At 48.1% G+C, this 18,328-nt stretch overlaps 1 protein-coding gene across 5 annotated transcripts in view; it reads right to left on the bottom strand.

The window, feature by feature from the left end:
- Positions 1-8,671: 8,671 nt before the first annotated feature.
- Positions 8,672-18,328, bottom strand: part of TOGARAM2 (TOG array regulator of axonemal microtubules 2) — a 95,549-nt gene continuing 85,892 nt past the window's right edge. For 4 of the 5 annotated variants that reach the window (XM_055377674.2, XM_055377676.2, XM_055377675.2 and 1 more), the window contains 2 exons: positions 15,482-15,568; positions 8,672-9,146 (listed from right to left, as the gene is read on the bottom strand). In XM_055377674.2, the coding sequence (XP_055233649.2) occupies positions 8,809-9,146; positions 15,482-15,568 (425 nt within the window). In that variant the 3' untranslated portion in view covers positions 8,672-8,808. Of the gene's footprint in view, positions 9,147-15,353; positions 15,569-18,328 lie in introns of those variants that run through there. The other variant, XM_063695978.1, reaches the window with a different exon arrangement.

Here is an 18,328-nt window from a genome sequence, read left to right on the forward strand (position 1 = left end):
TAAGTAGCCCCACATCAAAGATTCAGTTGAACTGCCATAAAGTACATGTGTTCTGAGCCTGTATTAACAGAACATGTTATACTGCACCATCGTCTACTCCCCATGCCTACCTGAAGTTTAAATAAAGCTCCATCAACCCATCCAGACGTTTTTATGAAATCTAATTAAAAATGCATCACACAAGAAGAGAAGCAAACAGTTAATTCACTCAGCACTCTAATTCAATTTTATGAAGGACCCTGGACACTGCAGGCTTGATCGCACTCCTGGACTTCACAAAGTAACTTTGTGAATGGTCGGTGGGCCCTGCATCAGGTGGCTCTAGGATTCCACTGATCTAGTCACCCGCTTCTGAACGCTGTCATTCCAGACAGCCTTGAAGTCTAGCACACGAGGCAGCAATCGGTTTTGGCTGGAGTGATGGCACTGGCGGGGCTCAGTTAATGCCCATAGATAAAGCTGACTGGCCTAAATTGGAGGAAGAAGAAAGAGGAGGAAGAGAGCAGGAGGGGAAAGAAACAAGGGGTATGGTAAATGGGCCATGCATTCTCAGGAGCCAGAGGGTATCACGCTCCTGAGGGTTGGAATTAGAACACCAGAGCCTGAGTCATGACACCTCCATCCCCTGGCTCTGTGACCTGGCATCTCTGGGCCCGTGTCTTCATCTGCAAAGCAGTGATAATAATGTCAGCCTACTTATCCTGCCATCTGCACAACAGGGGCAAACCTGTCTTTTCTAAGGCATCTTTTTGAGCCATCTTGGGGAACGGAACTCATAATCCTGGCCATCTTGGTCTTTAGTGTTCATCTCTGCTGCCTCTACACTTTAAGATCCCCATTGAGAAAAGAAGCCAATATCATTTCCCCCTCATTCCTGAGCTGCGCTTTGATCTTTGGAGAAACTTAAAAACAGCTGTCAAACTCAGCAAGAATTGACTTCCTTCTTTGAAGGTTTTCATGTCTTTCAAAGTGAAGAGAAAAGACTTTACAATATTTGCTTGCAATTGCAAGTACATATGTCAAATATACCACATGGAAAAAAACAAATTAAGCCTCTGAATCTCTCGTCTTTCCCATGTTGAGTCATGAGGCTGTCAGTCAGTCAGATAGATGACTGGCAATTACTCTGAACACTGCTAAACAGCAGGCTTTGCACACAGTGTGGGATGAGGCTCCAGTTAATAATTCTACCTTTCTTTATATGTAACACTCTACTTTTTCAAAATGCAATCATGTACATTGTTTCATTAAATCTTTAGAGGAAAAAAGACGCTATGAGATGGACAAAGCAAGTGTTTTTTCAATACCTTTTACACAAGAAAAAAAGATCTCACTCCAAAGATACATTGCCAGTGAGGGCAGAGCAGGCCTCTTACCCTGGCCAGCCTTCCTCCTGATACCTGCTGAAAGCAGGATCTAGATTATTCCATAGAGGCAGTACTGGAAGGAGACAGCATACCTTTCTATGGAAGAAATTCTCCATTTTCTCCAAAATTTACAAATAGGAAATTATTTTTCTTTTTAAAGATACAGGGTCTCACTCAATGTCGCCCAGGCTGGAGTGAAGTGACACAATCATAGCTCACGGTAGCTCAGTGCAGCCTCGAACTCCTAAGCTCAAGTGATCCTCCCACCTCAGTCTCCTGATTAACTGGCACTGCAGGCATGCACCACCATTCCCAACTACGATTCTTTATTTTTTTGTAGAAATGGGGTCTTGCTCTGTTGCCCAGACTGGTCTCAAACTCCTAGACTCAAGCAATCCTCCCACCTCAGCCTCCCAAAGTGCTGGGTTTACGGGTGTGAGCTGCCACACCTAGCCCAGGACATTACTTTTCATATCTAATCAAAGTTCAGCTGAAATTCTAGCCATTCCTCAAACTAGCTTGGATGAAAACTCAAAACAATGTTTCCAAGAGTTTTTAAAATAATTCCCTCTATGAACCTCAACCACTCCCATCATTTTCCACCCACCCACCCACACACACACACACACACACACACACACACACACAACTGCTGCTAGCATTAAGAGAAAAAGAAAAGTCTTTTCCAAAAATCTTTGCTTCTCATCGCCATGAACCCTGAAGTGGGCTTCCAGATGAAAATTGGCAGGAGCAGACGTGGCCTCCTTCTGGAGACAGCTCTTTATTGCCAGTGCCCCACAGCGGCAAAAACCAGTGGATGAGACAGAAAATAATATAGACCCTGGGAAACAAATTGCCTTCATGAAAATTATTTATCTAGCAATTTTTTTTCCTCCTTTGGAAGGGGACAGGATTGGCTATGTTTACAAAACCTGGTGACATTTTAGAGTGATTATTTAGTTAACGGCTTCTGACTTCAGCTGCAGAAGTGCCGCATCACTTTAAGGATGTAAAAATTCTCAAGGAGAACCCAAGGTGATGTTAATAACAGCTGTCAACTCACAGCGAGGTAATTATAAAGATGTGATTAAAACAAAGCAAAGCCTTCAAATGTTACAGCCAGCTTCACTGAAACACCAGGGGACAGGATATGGCGAAACCAGCACGCCCCCTGAATAAACCCCAGTAATGATAAGGACCAAACCTGAGCCCCCAAGAGGTCCCTGACTCAGAAACACCCACCAGGGAGCACCTGTGCACACAGTGATGCTGCCGTGCTGTCTGGAACCCAGCTGGGAGCAGGCAGTTAGGATGCTGCTTCCCAGGCTTCCTGATCCTCAGAATCAGCTGCTTGATAATTTGCAGATTCCCAGGCCTTCCCCCCAGTAACAGATCTATAGCTGAGACTAAGAGTCTGAGTTTTTAAAAAGCACTTGTTCCTGTCTCTCTCTCCCCGTTCTCCTCCCCCAAGCAATTCTTTTCATCAACCACATTTGGTAAAGACTGATTTAGGGATGCTGACTCCCAGGTGTGGGCTAGCCTGGGAACCTAATAACCACTGAAAGCTTTGAGATTGTGACAGAGGTTCTCAACTTTGAGAGTGAGTGATCGAGGCTCTGATTCGGTAGGTCTGGAGTACAACCCAGGGATCTGTACTTTAACAAGCACTGTGGGTGATACTGTAACAAGCAAGCCACAGTCCACACTTGGTGCCTACAGCATCCCCAGGCCAACAGCTTCCAATCAGGGCATACCTGAAGTCTCCCCTTTTTCCACTATGAAGCTGCAGCATTACCTCTGCTTACATATGACTCTCTGCCAAAACTCAGGTCGTCATGGCAGGCTCCCTTGCTATAGCAAGCTCTGAATAGGCTACACTTTGCTCATGTAGCCTTCATTTGTGTCCACAAATCCTGTCCCCACCAGAGGCCAAGTGTTCACATCATGTCCTAATGATCAGAGCTGACCAAGCAGACCCTCTCTGCCCTGAAGCTTTTGGGAGCAAAACTCTGGGACCACACTAACTCCAGAAATCCATGGGGTTTCCGTGGCTTATTTCAAAGGGCTCAAACTGACCCAAGGGGAGGTAAATGTCTTGGAGCCATAAAACATCCTGGAACAGAAAGTCAGGGGCTTTGGAGTCAAACAGGCCTGGACACATACCCAAGTTTCAGCCACTTTCTTGCTGTCTTAGGGCCTGACGCCGCAAAGTGTGGTCCCTGCCAGACTCACAGGATTGACATCACCTGGGAATTAAACAATACAGACTCTCAGGCCCCACCCAGACCTGCTGAAGCAGAATCTGAACTTTACCAAGATTCCCAGGTGATTCCTGTGCACTGGCTGCGGTTATTCATTAAGCATCGCTGAGGCCCAGTTTCCTCAACAGGAAATGGAAGAAATAATATCTTCCTTATAAGATGTCAAGAAGAATGGCAGACCTGGAACACTGCAGAATTTAATGAGGAGGTTGGCTCTTCCTCTCGGCTTCCCTTTCTGGGCCCCCATCTTCCTCCCTCCATCACAAGGAGAACAGGAGACTTATGGTCATTTCCCCCTTCCTTTTCCTAATGGCAGAACCAAGTTATAATAAAAGGAAAATGCTTTAGGCAAGAAAGCGCTCTGCTCCCCTGCAAATCATCCCCTCTCCAGTCTCAAGAGTCAGAAAAGTGGAGGGGAGGGAACAGCCACAAGGAGAGAAGAGCTTCTGGGTTTTCTTCTCTGGGGGGAGGGATGGTTGTGAGGGCGTCTGGAGAAAGGGTAAGACAGCTGGAGAAATGGCAGGCCCCAAACAGAACAGCTCCCTGTTTTCGTGGCCTTATGCTAAATGCTTTATGAGAATGTTCTCAGTCATCTTCACCACAGCCAGGTGTAGGTGGGCGTTGATGTCATCCACACACTAGATTGATATGGAAATATCAGAGAGGTTGATAGATGGGTCCCAAGCCACACGCCAGCAGGCCACAGGCCTGACTCCAGAGCCTGGACTCAGTTTCTACCGTCAACCCCAGAATACTCTAGGGCTGTGAAGTAAGGGGAGCTGGCAGGCCAGGAGCCCACAGGGCCTAAGCCATGGCCAGTTTCCTTTTTTATCGGATTTTTTATTGTGGTTTTTGAATTCGCCCAGCCATTAGAATCACCTGGAGTTAAAAGAAGAAAAAAAAATACAGCAGCCTAGGCTTCACCTCAGACCAAGTGAATCAAAATCCCTGTGGGGTGGGGGTGGACCTCAGTATTTTTTAAGTCTTGCCAGCTGATTCCAAAGCACAGTGAGAGGGTAGAAACATTTATTATCTCAGAAGGTAGGAGATAATAAAGGGAGGAGAAAACAAGATGAGAGATTTTGTTCCTGGACCAAACTGAGGGTTGGGCTGCTATTTCTCGTGGCCCAGTAACAAGATGCAGATGAACTGGGGAGGAAGAGAGTTTTTTATTTCCATAACCGGTTACAGGGAGAAGGCCTGGAAAATATAGCCAGACCAACTCAAATTACAAAGTTTTCCAGAGCTTACATATCTTCTAAGCTACATGTCTATGTGTAAGTGTGCATTCATCTAAAGACGTAAGCGATTAATCTCTTTTAATCTGTAGCTAACATCTAAGTCCTGAAGACCTTCCTCTGGAGCCTCAATAGATTTACTTAATCTAAATGGGTCCAGGTGCTGGGGTGATTACCCTTATCTTGTCTCCTGCTAAATCCTGAAGGTTTGGGGAGTTCCTTCAGACCTCCAATAAACTTGTTTTTGGAGGCCTGGGGAGTTTCTTCAGACACCCAGTAAAGCTTGTTTAATCCTAAACAGGTCCCACTAAGAATTCCTTCATTATCTCGTCATGCTTCAAGGCCCAGCAAAGGCCTAGGCAAACTCTTGGTGGGCTTTTGTTACATTCCAGCCTTTGTATAAGGCCACCAGCTCTCAGCTTTTAATGTTTAACTTAACCACTCAGTCAGTATTGAAACAGTTGTTATGGATGCCTGCATTAGTGATACCTGGCCTGCCACAATGGGACCTATAGGAAAAGTTTCCTAAAATCTCAAAAAATTCTCCTTGATGTAAAAGGGAATCCTGGCAGTTAAAGCTCTCAGACAAGTCTTCTGTCTATGAGTCTCACTCTGAACTGAGTACACCCATTTTTCTAAGAAAACGAGTTTTTAAAATTATTTCTCTTCTCTTTTCCCCATTTCCCCTTGCTCCCCACTTCCTACTTAGCCCTTTAGAAATGCAACTATACGGCACTACTCACAACAGCAAAGACTTGGAACCAACCCAAATGTCCAACAATGATAGACTGGATTAAGAAAATGTGGCACATATACACCATGGAATACTATGCAGCCATACAAAATAATGAGTTCATGTCCTTTGTAGGGACATGGATGAAGCGGGAAATCATCATTCTCAGCAAACTATCGCAAGGACAAAAAACCAAACACCGCATGTTCTCACTCATAGGTGGGAATTGAGCAATGAGAACCCTTGGACGCAGGAAGGGGAACATCACACACCGGGGCCTGTTGTGGGGTGGGGGGAGAGGGGAGGGATAGCATTAGGAGATATACCTAATGTAAATGACGAGTTAAGGGTGCAGCACACCAACATGGCACATGTATACATATGTAACTAACCTGCACATTGTGCACATGTACCCTAGAACTTAAAGTATTTATATATACATATATATAAAAGAAATGCAACTATAACCTTTTACCTCCCCTTCACCAGACACTCCCTCCAGGGCAGACTCATCTAACTGTGTGCTTAGAAGCTCCAGAGCAGAACTTGCACCCACCAGGAAACTGCCTGGAGACACAACAGTCAATTAATAACCCAAAATATGCCCACCATGAAACTCCCTCCCACCCAGAGAGCTTCAGCCACTTTACAACCTAGTTCTGCCCACGAAGATGCCAACTTGACCACCCATTACATAAGTCATCAAAGCGAGTATGTGGACTCCCCCACCTGCCCGCTTCCTCTCCTGCATGCCATTCGTGCCAGCACCCCCCCCCCGCCCCTTTAAAAGTGCCCACTTTCTGCTCCAAAAACGACGCAGTACCCTTCAAGGCAGCTTCTTCCCCTAAACTAGCTTTGGAATAAAAAGTCAGTTTCTTTATACCAGGCCTCCCTTTTGTTCACTGGAGTCTGCAAGCAGTGAGTGACTGCACCTGCATTTTTGTTACATGGAGAGAGAGATTGAGAGAGAGAGAATCTTCCATCATTAGAGGCTGTATTCCCACCCCCAAGAGCATCTCATGTAAGTGGAGTTCCTGGCCACACACGGAACCAAGCAAAGTATGTGTGGGCTCAGCTCCAGCCCCAGCTCTTAGGACAATCTTCATTTCCCATGACAGGCCGTCCCATTAGATTCCCACAGGTATTCCCAACAGGCCCAGGGCCAGGTTACCAACATGCTGTCTTCGCTTCATTTTAAAAGTAATGAGGTAAGGAAATCTTTGGAGATGGAAATTTCTCAAGGTACACCAGAGCCACCCAGTGCCTCCCAGCAGCATCACACCACAGGTGTGGTTAATAAAACCTGAAATAATGAGGGAAAAGAGAACAGTGCAAAGATGTATTCTGCACTTTTCCACTGTTTTCAGCTGTTTTCAATGCCTCCACCCCTGAGAGTGGGTGGAGGCCCATGGGATGGGAAGCTTCCTGTGTGAGAACACACATGGAAGGCAGGAAGACAGGACAGTGCTGCTGAGCTTCATTTCTGCCGTCAAAATCCTTGCCAGACCCTACATCCCTGGCCTCCTAGGGATCTAAAAAAACCCTGAAATGTTCTGATACATTCTAGGATAAAAGCAGAAAATGCAAGTCTCCTCACCAAACCAAAAACATTTGCTCAGATGACAGGCAAATGCAATTCATTAAATTGTTCAACACTTAAAACAATTACTGTCAGCCTCTTGGGCATTTTTGGATGGCTGCCTGTCTAGCAGGCCTTTAACCTGGTTCAATCAGAATCAACAAAGAGCTAGATGGTCGCAGGGAAGCCCCTGCTGGGGTCACAATCAGGTGAGAAGCAGCTCACTGGGCTAGAATTACCCAAAGTCACTCTTAAGCCGCCTATGACAAGCCCAAGGCCCGGGATGACTCGCAGGCCCAACCTCACCCCAGGGCGTAAGGAGGGGCCGGACTAACTACACCTGCCACAGAGGCAAGATGGGAAAGTGGCTTCCTCAGCCTGGTGGGGTATGGAAATACATAAGTGAGTAGATTCGGGGCTTTCCAGAGCCAGACTCCCCAGGAGAGGCTCAGAACAGGGATGTGGAATGGATGTTAGGCCTGGGGGGCAGATGACAGTGGGAAGAGGTTCCACTGGGGAAGGGCAGGGGAGGGGAGTGTCTGCCAGAAAACTTGCTGGCATGAGGCTGGGCCCTCAGGGCCTCGGTCGTCTGGATCTGTCCCAGCACGTGGCTACAGGCTGGGCTCCCCTGTGAGAGCTGGGATGCTGCCCCTTCAGCCTTTGCCTTACCAGGCCTGCCTTGCCTGTGCATTTGAGGTCATGGCCTTAGCTCTTTCCGGTCACACAGTTGTTAACTTGCCACTGGCCCCAGCCAAGGCAGAGCCACTCCTACCTAAAGTGTCCAAAGCCTGAGCCCCAGACTTCCCTCTCCACTGCCGGGACCTCATTTCACTGGCTGCTCCCCCAGGGGCCAACACCTTCCCTGCTTCCGCAAGTCCTGGCCCGTGCTGTGCCCACTCACCCCTCCAGCCTTGTGATGTGGCCCACAATTGCAGCCTGTGCAGTTTCAGAGACTCGGCAGCATCTGCACACCGGTAGCACTTTATGCTCCGCATGCATCTCCATTTAGGGTGTTTCAATGGCAAAGCATTGTCTAGTCCTCTTCAGAACTAGCCAGAACTCCAACTTCTAGAGAAGGCTTTTAGTGATGCAAATCTCAAATTCCCCTTGTCTTTTGATAAGCTGGGCCGATCCCATCAGAAGGTTCCCACAGGACCAACAGACGCGCGCTGCAGCTTTTGCAGGGCAGAAGCACGATGTCCCTGAACACGTTTGTTACACTCACCTCCAATCAGGCCCATAACAAATGGACTGGATTCGATGACCAACTCGGGCTGCGGGTTTCAGGAGGGCTTGCCCAGCAGCTCACAGATGGGCGACTATCGTCTCGAGCGGGCTGCAGCTTGCAGGGCTGTGCTACCCTTTTTCTTCCTAACTCTTTGTCTCAACATTGTCTGCAACTGGTTTTGCTGCTGTCACATTTCATTTCGTTCATCACAAACCTAGTTACTGGAAAATTCTCTGTGATTAAAAAAGTACAAGATAATAAAACCTTAGAAAAATAAGTAATTCTTTTATTTCTGCTTCAAAATATACCATGTACATCTGGAACTCTAAGGGGGAAAGTAACCAGGAGAATATTCCATCAAAAAAATTAGATAAATAATAATTGCCCATTTCAGATCCATCTTTAATCCAGCTGAAAAGGGTATGAGCTGCCAGTTGTCTTGCTGTCAGGGGCCACCCCTCTGTCAGTGGCCTTGCGGCTGCCTCCCAAGGACTCTGAGTCTAAGAGTTCCTGGAGCGTCTTGAGGATGTGCTTTGGCTGGCTGGCGGCAAAGTCCAGCAGGCGGGAGCCCATGTGCTCCTGGAGGCTCCTGGACAGCCGGCACACCACCCCGCGGATGTTCCCGCTGGGTCCAGGCAGGGTGCCATTCCCGGTGGTGGTGTTCAGGAAGTGCCAGAGGATGGGAAGGACATGCCGCTCTACAGCTTGAGGCTTCCGGGGGTAAACTGAGGCCACCAGCACTGTCAGGCAGAAAAGGAGAGTCACTTGAGCCAGGCACTCTCTCCCTCTCCCACTTCCCTCTCTTGGGACACCAACTTTGTCCCCCAAAGGGCTGGCAGCCCAGCAGGTGCAGCACCTAAGGATCATGACACATTTAGCAGCCTATGAAAATGTGTTAGCTTCTTTTAACATTAGTAGAAAATATATGAATATGTCCAAGCTGGTTTATATCTGTGCTTATACCAACCAGTCAGAAACTATAATTTTTAAATATTTTTTATGGAGAAAGGGGCACGCAAAGGCAGAAATATGCACAATCTCTGACAATCATAATGGTTCCTCCAGCCCAGGGAACAGGAAAGAGGCAGGCACGCCTGGTTACAATCCTGCCCCCATCAACTGTGTCAGCCTGAGGAAGCCACCTGACCTTTCTGAGCCTTTTCCAAACCCATAAAGTAAGGATAAAAATGCTGAACCAACCTCTCCAGATTGTTAGAAATTCGATAATAAATATACATAAAGTGCCTACCTGCAGGCAGGCAGGTGACAAATAGTAACTATAGTAATACTGCATTTATCCACATCACCACCTATGGAAGTCCACACAAATACAGAGAAAAACTATTGGGGAGGGAAATCAAGACCCTCTCACATGAAGCATGCTGGCAGACAAGACAGCTGGCAGGGGAGAAGCCTAGCACAGCCTCCCCGGTGCCCGGATGCCAAACCTCAGGACGAGACCAGCAGCAGAGGCATGAACGTGCTTGTGAACCAGCAAGCTCTACATAGACCATTCCAGTGATAAGCCCCCATATCTGCTTTCCCAAGGCCCCCAACCCTCTCTAAACCCCGGAAAACCCAGAAGCCAGCTGAATCTGCCAACCAGCTCTTCATCACCTGAGTAAATGCCAGGGCTGTAGCCACATCAAAACCACATCAAGGGCTCTCCTGGGTCCCCAGAGGGGCTGCTCAGGCCTTCATCTGTGGCCGCATTATCCTAAGCGCATTAGCACTATCGAAGCTGGCTTTGCGATTCACATGCTCTGCCTGTCATCCTGCCGAAGGATAAGTGCTGGGGCAGGCAAACAACACTAACAGCAGGGCTTTATTGATTCTGTGGGCCGGGAATTCTGTGGAAAACAGTTTCCATATCCTGGAAACTGCCTGAGCCCGGGGCTCAGAGCTTCACATCACAGCTCCATTTCATGCTCACAGCACCCCCGAGAGGCAGGATGCTTGTCCGTTTTCCAGAGGAGGAAAGCAAGACTCAAATCAAGGCAAAAGGCAAAGCAGAGGACAGAGGCCTAATCTGCCTGGACTCCAAAGTCCACACTCTTTCTACCGCACGCTGTCCCCAAATTTCTAGGGATTCCATATTTCAGAGGCGATCTGGAGCTTTATTTTTTGTTTTATTTATTTATTGAGACAGCGTCTTGCTCTGTCACCCAGGCTGGAGTAGAGTGGCATGATCACGGTTCACTGCAGTCTCAACCTCCTGGGCTCAAGTAATTCTCCTGCCTCAGCCTCCCCAGTAGCTGGGATCACAGGCATGCACCTCCATGCTCAGTTATTTTTTAAAAAATTTTTTTATAGAGATGGGGTCTCGTTATGTTACCCAGGCTGGTCTTGAACTCCTGGTCTCAAGCAATCTGCCCATCTTGACCTCCCAAACTGCTGGGATCATAGGTGAGCCACCTTATTTTTCATGAAACTGCAATTTATCCTTCCCTCATCAGGACCACATCATCTAATCCCCTAGGATACCTTCCCCTTAGAGCCCCACAGGTCCCTCTGATTTCAAAGCCAGCCTGGAATAAGGAGGAACCAGGGAAGATGCCCTGGGCCACCCTCTGGTCAGCCTGACACTCTCTCGGTGACATTTCTCAAGGAATGTTGGCTTTGAGGCCGCACCCTTGGGGCTCTTGCAGGGAACCTCCAAGGGTCACAGGACCCTCAGAGGTGAAGGTGGTCCTGATAACTGGAAGGGCAGGACTGCACCCTTTGGGTCACCCCAGCATTCCCCAGGAAAGGATCCTGGAGGAAAGGGCTTGGAGGAGCTTTCTAAAGTGGAGCAAAGAGGTACACTGGTTGGAAAGAGTTGAGAGTTCTATTCCCTGTGCTTGAAACAGGCTGAGTAGGAAGAGAACAGGTGACAAGAAAGCAGTCCCTGTCAGCCCCAGGGTGGGAGATGAGGGGAAACTAGAAGGGGGACAGTGAGAGGGAACCAAAAGAAAACGAATGACCCTGAGTAGCCACCTACACTGAATAACGATAACTCAAAAGTGTCCTGAATCCCTATGGAATGCAAAAATAGGTGAGAACACAGAGATTTCTATGCCCATGTTTATACCAACCTTTTTCACAATCACCAAAAGGCAGAAGCAGCCCAGTGTCCATTGAGGAATGGATAAACAAAATGTGGTATATACATTTAATGGAATGTTATTCAGCCTTCAAAAGGAAGGGAATTCTGGCCAGGTGCTGTGGCTCATGACTATAATCCCAGCACTGTGGGGGTCCCAGGTGGGTGGATCACTTGAGGTCAAGAGTTCAAGACCAGCCTGGCCAACATGGCAAAACCCTGTCTCTACTAAAAATACAAAAATCGGGCCAGGTGCAGTGGCTCACGCCTGTAATCCCAGCACTTTGGGAGGCCAAGGCGGGTGGATCATGAGGTCAGGAGTTCAAGACCAGCCTGGCCAACATGGAGAAACCCCATCTCTACTAAAAAAAAAAAATACAAAAATTAGCTGGGCATGGTGGTGCGTGCCTGTAATCCCAGCTACTTGGGAGGCTGAGGAAGGAGAATTGCTTGAACCTGGACCAGGGAGGCAGGGGTAGCAGTGAGCTGAGATCGCGCCACTGCACTGAGCCTGGGCAACAAAGCAAGACTCTTGTCTAAAAAAAAAAAAAAAAAAAAAAAATTAGCTGGGTGTTGCGGTGGGCGCCTGTAATCCCAGTTACTTGGGAGCCTGAAGCATGAGAATGGCTTGAACCTAAGAGACAGAGGTTGCAGTGAACTGAGATCTCATCACTGTACTCCAGCCTGGGTGACAGAACGAGAATCTCTCTGAAAAAAAAAAAAAAAAGGGAAGGAAATTCTGACACCCGCTACAACATGGATAAATCTTGAGGACATTCTGCTGTGTGAATTAAGCCAGACACAAAAAGACAAACTGTACAATTCCATTTATATGACATATCTAGAATAGCCAAAATCATAGAGACAGAAAGTAGTTGGTGGTTGCCAGGGACTGGGGAAGGGAGGAATGGGGAGCTAGTGCCTATTGGGGACGTAGTTTCTGTTTTGCGAGGTGAAAGTTCGGAAGATGACTGCAAAAATCATGGACACTACCACTGAACTGTACAACTAAAAATGGTTAAGGTGGTACATTTTATGTTGTGTATTTTAACACAATTCTTTTAATGGGGGGTGATATAGTTTGGCTGTGTCCCCACCCAAATCTCATCTTGAATTGTAGCTCCCACAATTCCTACGTGTCACGGGAGGGAGCCGGTAGGAAGTAACTGAATCATGGGGGCAGGTCTTTCCGGTGTACTTCCTGTGATAGTAAGTCTCATGAGATCTGATGGTTTTAAAAGGTTATAAGGGGGAATTTTCCTGCACAAATTCTGTCTTCCTTGCCACCATGTAAGATGAGTGGCATGATTGTGAGGCCTCCCAAGCAACATGGAACTGTTCATCCATTAAACCTCTTTTTCTTTATAAATTACCCAGTCTCAGGTATGTCTTTATCAGCAGCATGAGAACAGGCTAATACAGCAGGGAAAAGTGAGAACTATCTCAAGAACCAAACCCAGGCACGCACCCTCCACCCCCACCCCCACCAAAGGCTGGGGGGGCTCTACCTGCCCCCAACAGAGCCTCCTTCCCCATCCTGCTACATTTTATCCACTCCTGCTCCTTGAATTCTCTTCCACAGAGTGAGGCGTGTTTACACTTCAGCCCCCAGGAAGCTCACTCCACAGGAAGAGTAGCAGTCTCCATCCAAACTCAATTCCACAGCCCACGCCACCTTCTCTGATCAGGTCTTGGCTAATAGAACTCAGGCTACTTCAGAGCCACATTCCCCAGGTGTAAGGATGTAGCAGTCGCCTGGCTGGCAGGTGTTGACTCTTAAGCTGGCAAAGATGGTGAGGCCCTTCTGGGGGCCAGCATGCCGGAGCAAACCCCATTAAACTCAAGCTTAGAAGCAGCTGAAGTAATTAGCAGATTTACTCCTATTAAGCTGTGCTATTATTAGGCCTCGCCTGTGTCAATAAAAATTTTCTTCTGTGTTCCTGGTGGACACAGAGTTAACAGAAGACCTATGGAGAAGCTCTTGCTTTGGAGGTCTCTTGGAAATAAGAAAAAATTACAGTATGTGGATAAGGTGAAGATACTTGCCCACCTCTGGGCCCTGTAAATTACCCAGACAAGGACAGGTAAACCTTTCATGCAGAAAATGCTGACTTTGAGCAATGGCAAAGGGTTCCTTGTCTGGTGTCTAGGACCATCTTACTTACATACCCTGTTCTCCCCCAGCTCACCTGCAGCCAGCCCTGCCTCACTCGCACCTGCCTTCCCGTAAGGTAAGAGTCCACTCCAGGAATGCTGGAAGGACAGAACCTGCATAGAGGCAAGGCCAGGCGCAAGAGATGGGGCAGGGGAGAAGCTGAAAGGGCAGCTGGTGCCAAGGTCCTCAGCCATGCAGCATGTGCCGGGCCCCTCTCTGAATGCTCACAGCTGGGCTAAGAGGGGAGGGCAGTAGACAGACCAGTGATACCATGTGGGATGCAGTCTTGAGAAGCACACAGGGAGAAGGTAATGCCAGAGCCAAGCAGGCATCCCCCAGGTAGAGGAAGAAGAATGGAGAAGGCTTTCCGGGCAGGGCAGCCACAAGTGGGCAGAGCAAGAGGTTGAGAGACCGGCCACTGCATGTAGGCACCCAGGAGGCAGAGTGCCAGGGGGAAGCAGCACAGCACAGGGTTGGGGTCTTGGCCCTTCAGCCAGGCTCCCAGGACACATCCTGGGCTCCTCACCAAGAGACCTTGTGCATTTCACTTTTCTGAGCTCCATTCTCCTTTTCTCCACCAAGTGGAATCTACATCCTCCTGTGGGGTGGTCATGAGGATTCAATGAGCATAGAGCTGGGGTGGGAGGAAGGGGGCACATCCTAGAGCAGCAGTGACAGCTGTGGGCCACTCCAGGGGGCCTGGACACTATCCTGAAGACAGCTCAGGAGTCTCACAAAGATTAAAGCAGGGCTGGTGCATGATCTGTCTGCATTTCAGGGGGACCATCGGGAGTCTAGGGAACAGAGTCCCTCTGCCGCCCTCCCTAGATGGGACCTTCCCAAGGCAGGGGAGGAGGCTTTGTGCAAGCAAAAATGACCATGACACCAAGATAAGTAACCTGCCCAAGGTCAGGGCTGGTGGTGGCAGATGGGTGTGTGGACACCAAAGCCTGTGTCCTTTCTGTGTTGCCACCTCAAGGACCACAAGAACAGATTTCAGCCCCGGAATGAAGTCATTTGGACTTCTCCTGCAGACTCAAAGCAGAAACAGGATTGGAGCAACCCTTCGCCAGCTGAAGCTTGAGCAAGGCTAAGTAGACTCAGGCTAAGGCCCCGTCTCCACATACTACAGTCTCAGCACTGGCCAAGGGGTCCTGAGGGGTTGAAACCCAGCTGGTGCCTGCTTGCCAGGCTGCACATGCTAAAGTTGTACATGGCAACTTTTTCTAATTCTCTTGATGGTGCTGTCAACTGACCAAGCCATATGCACCCACTAGGCATGGTCTGTCTGAAAAAGGAGGCTTTTTTCTGACTCACACAAAGGTACTCTATAGGCTAGAAGCAGCCTTGTTTGCAAGGAGGAAGAAACGCACACAGGTTGAGTGTCCCTTATCTAAAATGTTTGGTACCAGAAGTACTTTGGCTTTTTTTCTGATTTTGGAATATTTTCATGACACTTACCAGTTCCGCATCCCTAATCCAAAAATCTGAAATTGGAAATGCCCCAATGTACATTTTCTTTTAATGTCATGTCAGCGCTCAAAAAGTTTCAGGTTTTGGAGCATTTCTAATTTTCTGATTAGGGAGATTCAACCTGTAACAGTTTTTTAAAAACACTTTTGCTTTTGTACAAACCTACTTCATTTTGATCAAAAACAAAGATTGTCTTCTGGCAATATGGAGATTGTCACACACAAAAAAAGCAGATTTTCAAAATTTTAAATGATTGGTGGGGATTATTTCAGGTCTAAGATAACTGGGTGAATGGTTCAACCACAGGCCAGGAGAGAACAGAAATCTGCCAGGAGGTGGGGTGGGGTGGGGCTGGGGGTGCTCACCTGCCAGGCGATCTGTGACATCCAGCACCGCACGGCCACTCAGGAAACGCACTCGCCCAGCAAACGCTGGTAGAAGGCAAAGGTTGTCTGAAAGAGAAGGGGGATGTCAGTGGCCACAACTGCTGGGGGCTGAGTGACAGCACTAGGGGTTTGCAGGGCCACATACCCACAGTACCTGCAAGGGGATGAGGCCTTTGGGGGAGCTGAATTAATTTTTCCAGGTCACAAAGGGGCCACTTAAAGTGAATGTATGTAGTGTGTTTGGGAAAGAATCAGTGGCCTGAAATAGTTAAACTGGCTCCCAAACAGGCCTCATTTATTCCCACAGATCTGGTTCATATTGCCTGTGCATCTCAAAATTGACAGGAGTTTTGGGGCAAAACAAAGTAGACAGGTAGGTAGGTAGGTAGATAGATGACAGAAGACGGATGGATGGATGGATGATGGAGAGAAGATGTTGGAGGATGGATAGATAGAAGATAGATAATAGAGATGGGTGGACGGATATACAGATATGTTTTAGGGGAAACAATCACTGAGCCACGATTACACAAAGGTCAGTAAAGGGTTAGGATTAAAATTCAGAAAGTATAGCTCTTCTCAAAGCCTGAATTTGTGCTGTACCCACCAAGATGTACCCACAGCTGGTGGTGGTTCATTTCTACACTGAACACATACTGATATCATCTATGTAATAGGCATAGAGCTAGGAGCCAAGTAAAACCCAGTACTCCCATCCCCCTCAAGAGGCTCCTCTGACAAGCAGACAGACACTTAGACATGAACCCTGACACCAGGTGAGAAGCACTGTGCTCTTGTAACCAAAAGCCTGCAGGTCTGAGGCCAGGGTGACTGACTGGTCCTAGTGGGCCCGGGCTCTCCCCATTTCAGCACTGTCAGTCCCGAGTCCCAGGAACCCAGGATGCTTGGTCATCCTATCCAGGGCAGAAGCACCCGGCTGGCTCTGGCAGGGTCAGAGGAGGGAGTTTGTGGGTTGAGGAGCACATATTATCATCAATGGTTTATATATGACCTCACTGCCCTGGCCTGATTTTCTCCTTACTTGTAAACTCCAGGTGGTCTGAGTCTCAGACCCGGCATGAATGTACTTGCAAAGATGGCTGAGTTTATCGTCTATATGCCCCAATATGCCTTTCGGGAGGTTTGGGAAAAGAGGTATTTTAAACCTTTTTGAAAAAATTGTCCCAGTGTGCCCGCCCCCAATCCCAGCTCCACCAACCATCCAGCCACACCCAGCTGCGAGGCGCAGCTCCCTGGCTGCCCAGCCACGCCCATGGGTAAAGTTCTGGGGACTGAGCACCACCCCATTTGTATCTTGAAAGAACTGAAATAGTATGAGTGTTTATTACAGAGGTGAGCCACTAATGGTGAAAACACAAGCAAATGGGGTGGGGACGTTTCCAGAATAAAGAGGCTGTCTGGCTCCTTCATATTCCTGAAGTCGACTGCAGCAGGACTCCGTATCTACTGAATTTAGAAGCTGCTTGTTCCTCTCCATTCTAGCTGACACCTCCTGGTTTCTCAAACTATTAAACTTGAAGAGATGCATTTCTCACAAAGACACACAACGTGAGAAAAATGGGCCTGTCCTAGAAAGGTGTGCTAAGCTGAGAAATACACACCATCATCAAAACCTTCTCCTTGTGGACTGCAGAGAAACCAGCATGCCAAGCTCCCAGCATTTTGCAACCACACTAGTCACAACTCAATTCAGTAGGAAGTTGGGCAAGTAACAAAATGCATTTTTCAGAGATGTGGCTTTGTGGCTTGCCTGCACCTGTCAGGTAGGTGAGGGCAGGTGGCCTATGTGGTGTTACCACAGCAGCCCCAGCACGTGTATCCTGGGACCCAGGAGCTGACCTTCTCCAGGCCAGACTTCTCTTTACAGGGGACAGAGTTTTTAGAGTTCTGCACGAGGAAGTCTTTCCAGTCTCACCTTTTCCAAGTTCCTTCAATACCTCAGCACAGAGCCCCTGCATTCCTGGAGAGGGGCACTCAGTGCTTTGTTTTTCTCATCAGGCACAAGTTTATCTAAGAGCTCATCCCTGCTTCCCTTGCTGTCCTCCTGAGGGATACAGAGGAGAAAATGTACCCAGGTACATCTCTGCTGTTTGCAAAAGCTCCATCCACAAATCAAGAGGCTTTAAAATAATTTGTCCTGGGAGATAAATGAGATGCCAGCTTCTAGAATATAGTAATTAGCAAGATAAGGTCCCGGGGTGCATTGGTAAAGCTGTCAATTGCGTAAGAACAGATTTTCATATGAATGGCACCTGTTTGTTTCCAGGTGTTTCTATTTGTCCCACCCTATCATTTACCTGGGCTCAGATTTGAAGACAAGGACTTCTTCCTCCATCACCTCCCACAAGGCTCAGCCTAGAACATTCTCTAATGTAAGGAACATGGCTGTGCTTTGGTCAAGGATAGGCCAAGGTAAACATCCAGAGTGACTCAGCAAGTTTAGAGCACAGACGTATAACTCCACTTGTTATCACAGTTGTAACATGGGAAGGCCATGCCTTGGCCCTGTGCCACTATGGTCTGTAAAAGGCATAATTGCCCTGCTGACACTGTGCAGGCTTGTGTGTGCCCAGAGAGAGAGTGAAGCTACTGCCCCCTGTAAGAGAGAATGCCCGTCTGGCAGACGGACATGGAGCTAGGAAACGGCTTGTGCCCAGAGGGAAAGAGTTAAGCTGCTGACCCTGAAGGCAAGGGAGAGCCGGCGCAGCTGTGTGTGGGAGCCAACAGACTAAGCAGCTGAGACAGGGCAGATGGTGTGAGAGTAAGCTGCTGCAGAGAGCTGCTGCTGAATAAAATCATCTTTCA

The sequence above is a fragment of the Gorilla gorilla genome, chromosome 12, assembly GCF_029281585.2.
Source record: "Gorilla gorilla gorilla isolate KB3781 chromosome 12, NHGRI_mGorGor1-v2.1_pri, whole genome shotgun sequence".
In the NCBI taxonomy this organism is placed as follows: domain Eukaryota; kingdom Metazoa; phylum Chordata; class Mammalia; order Primates; family Hominidae; genus Gorilla; species Gorilla gorilla.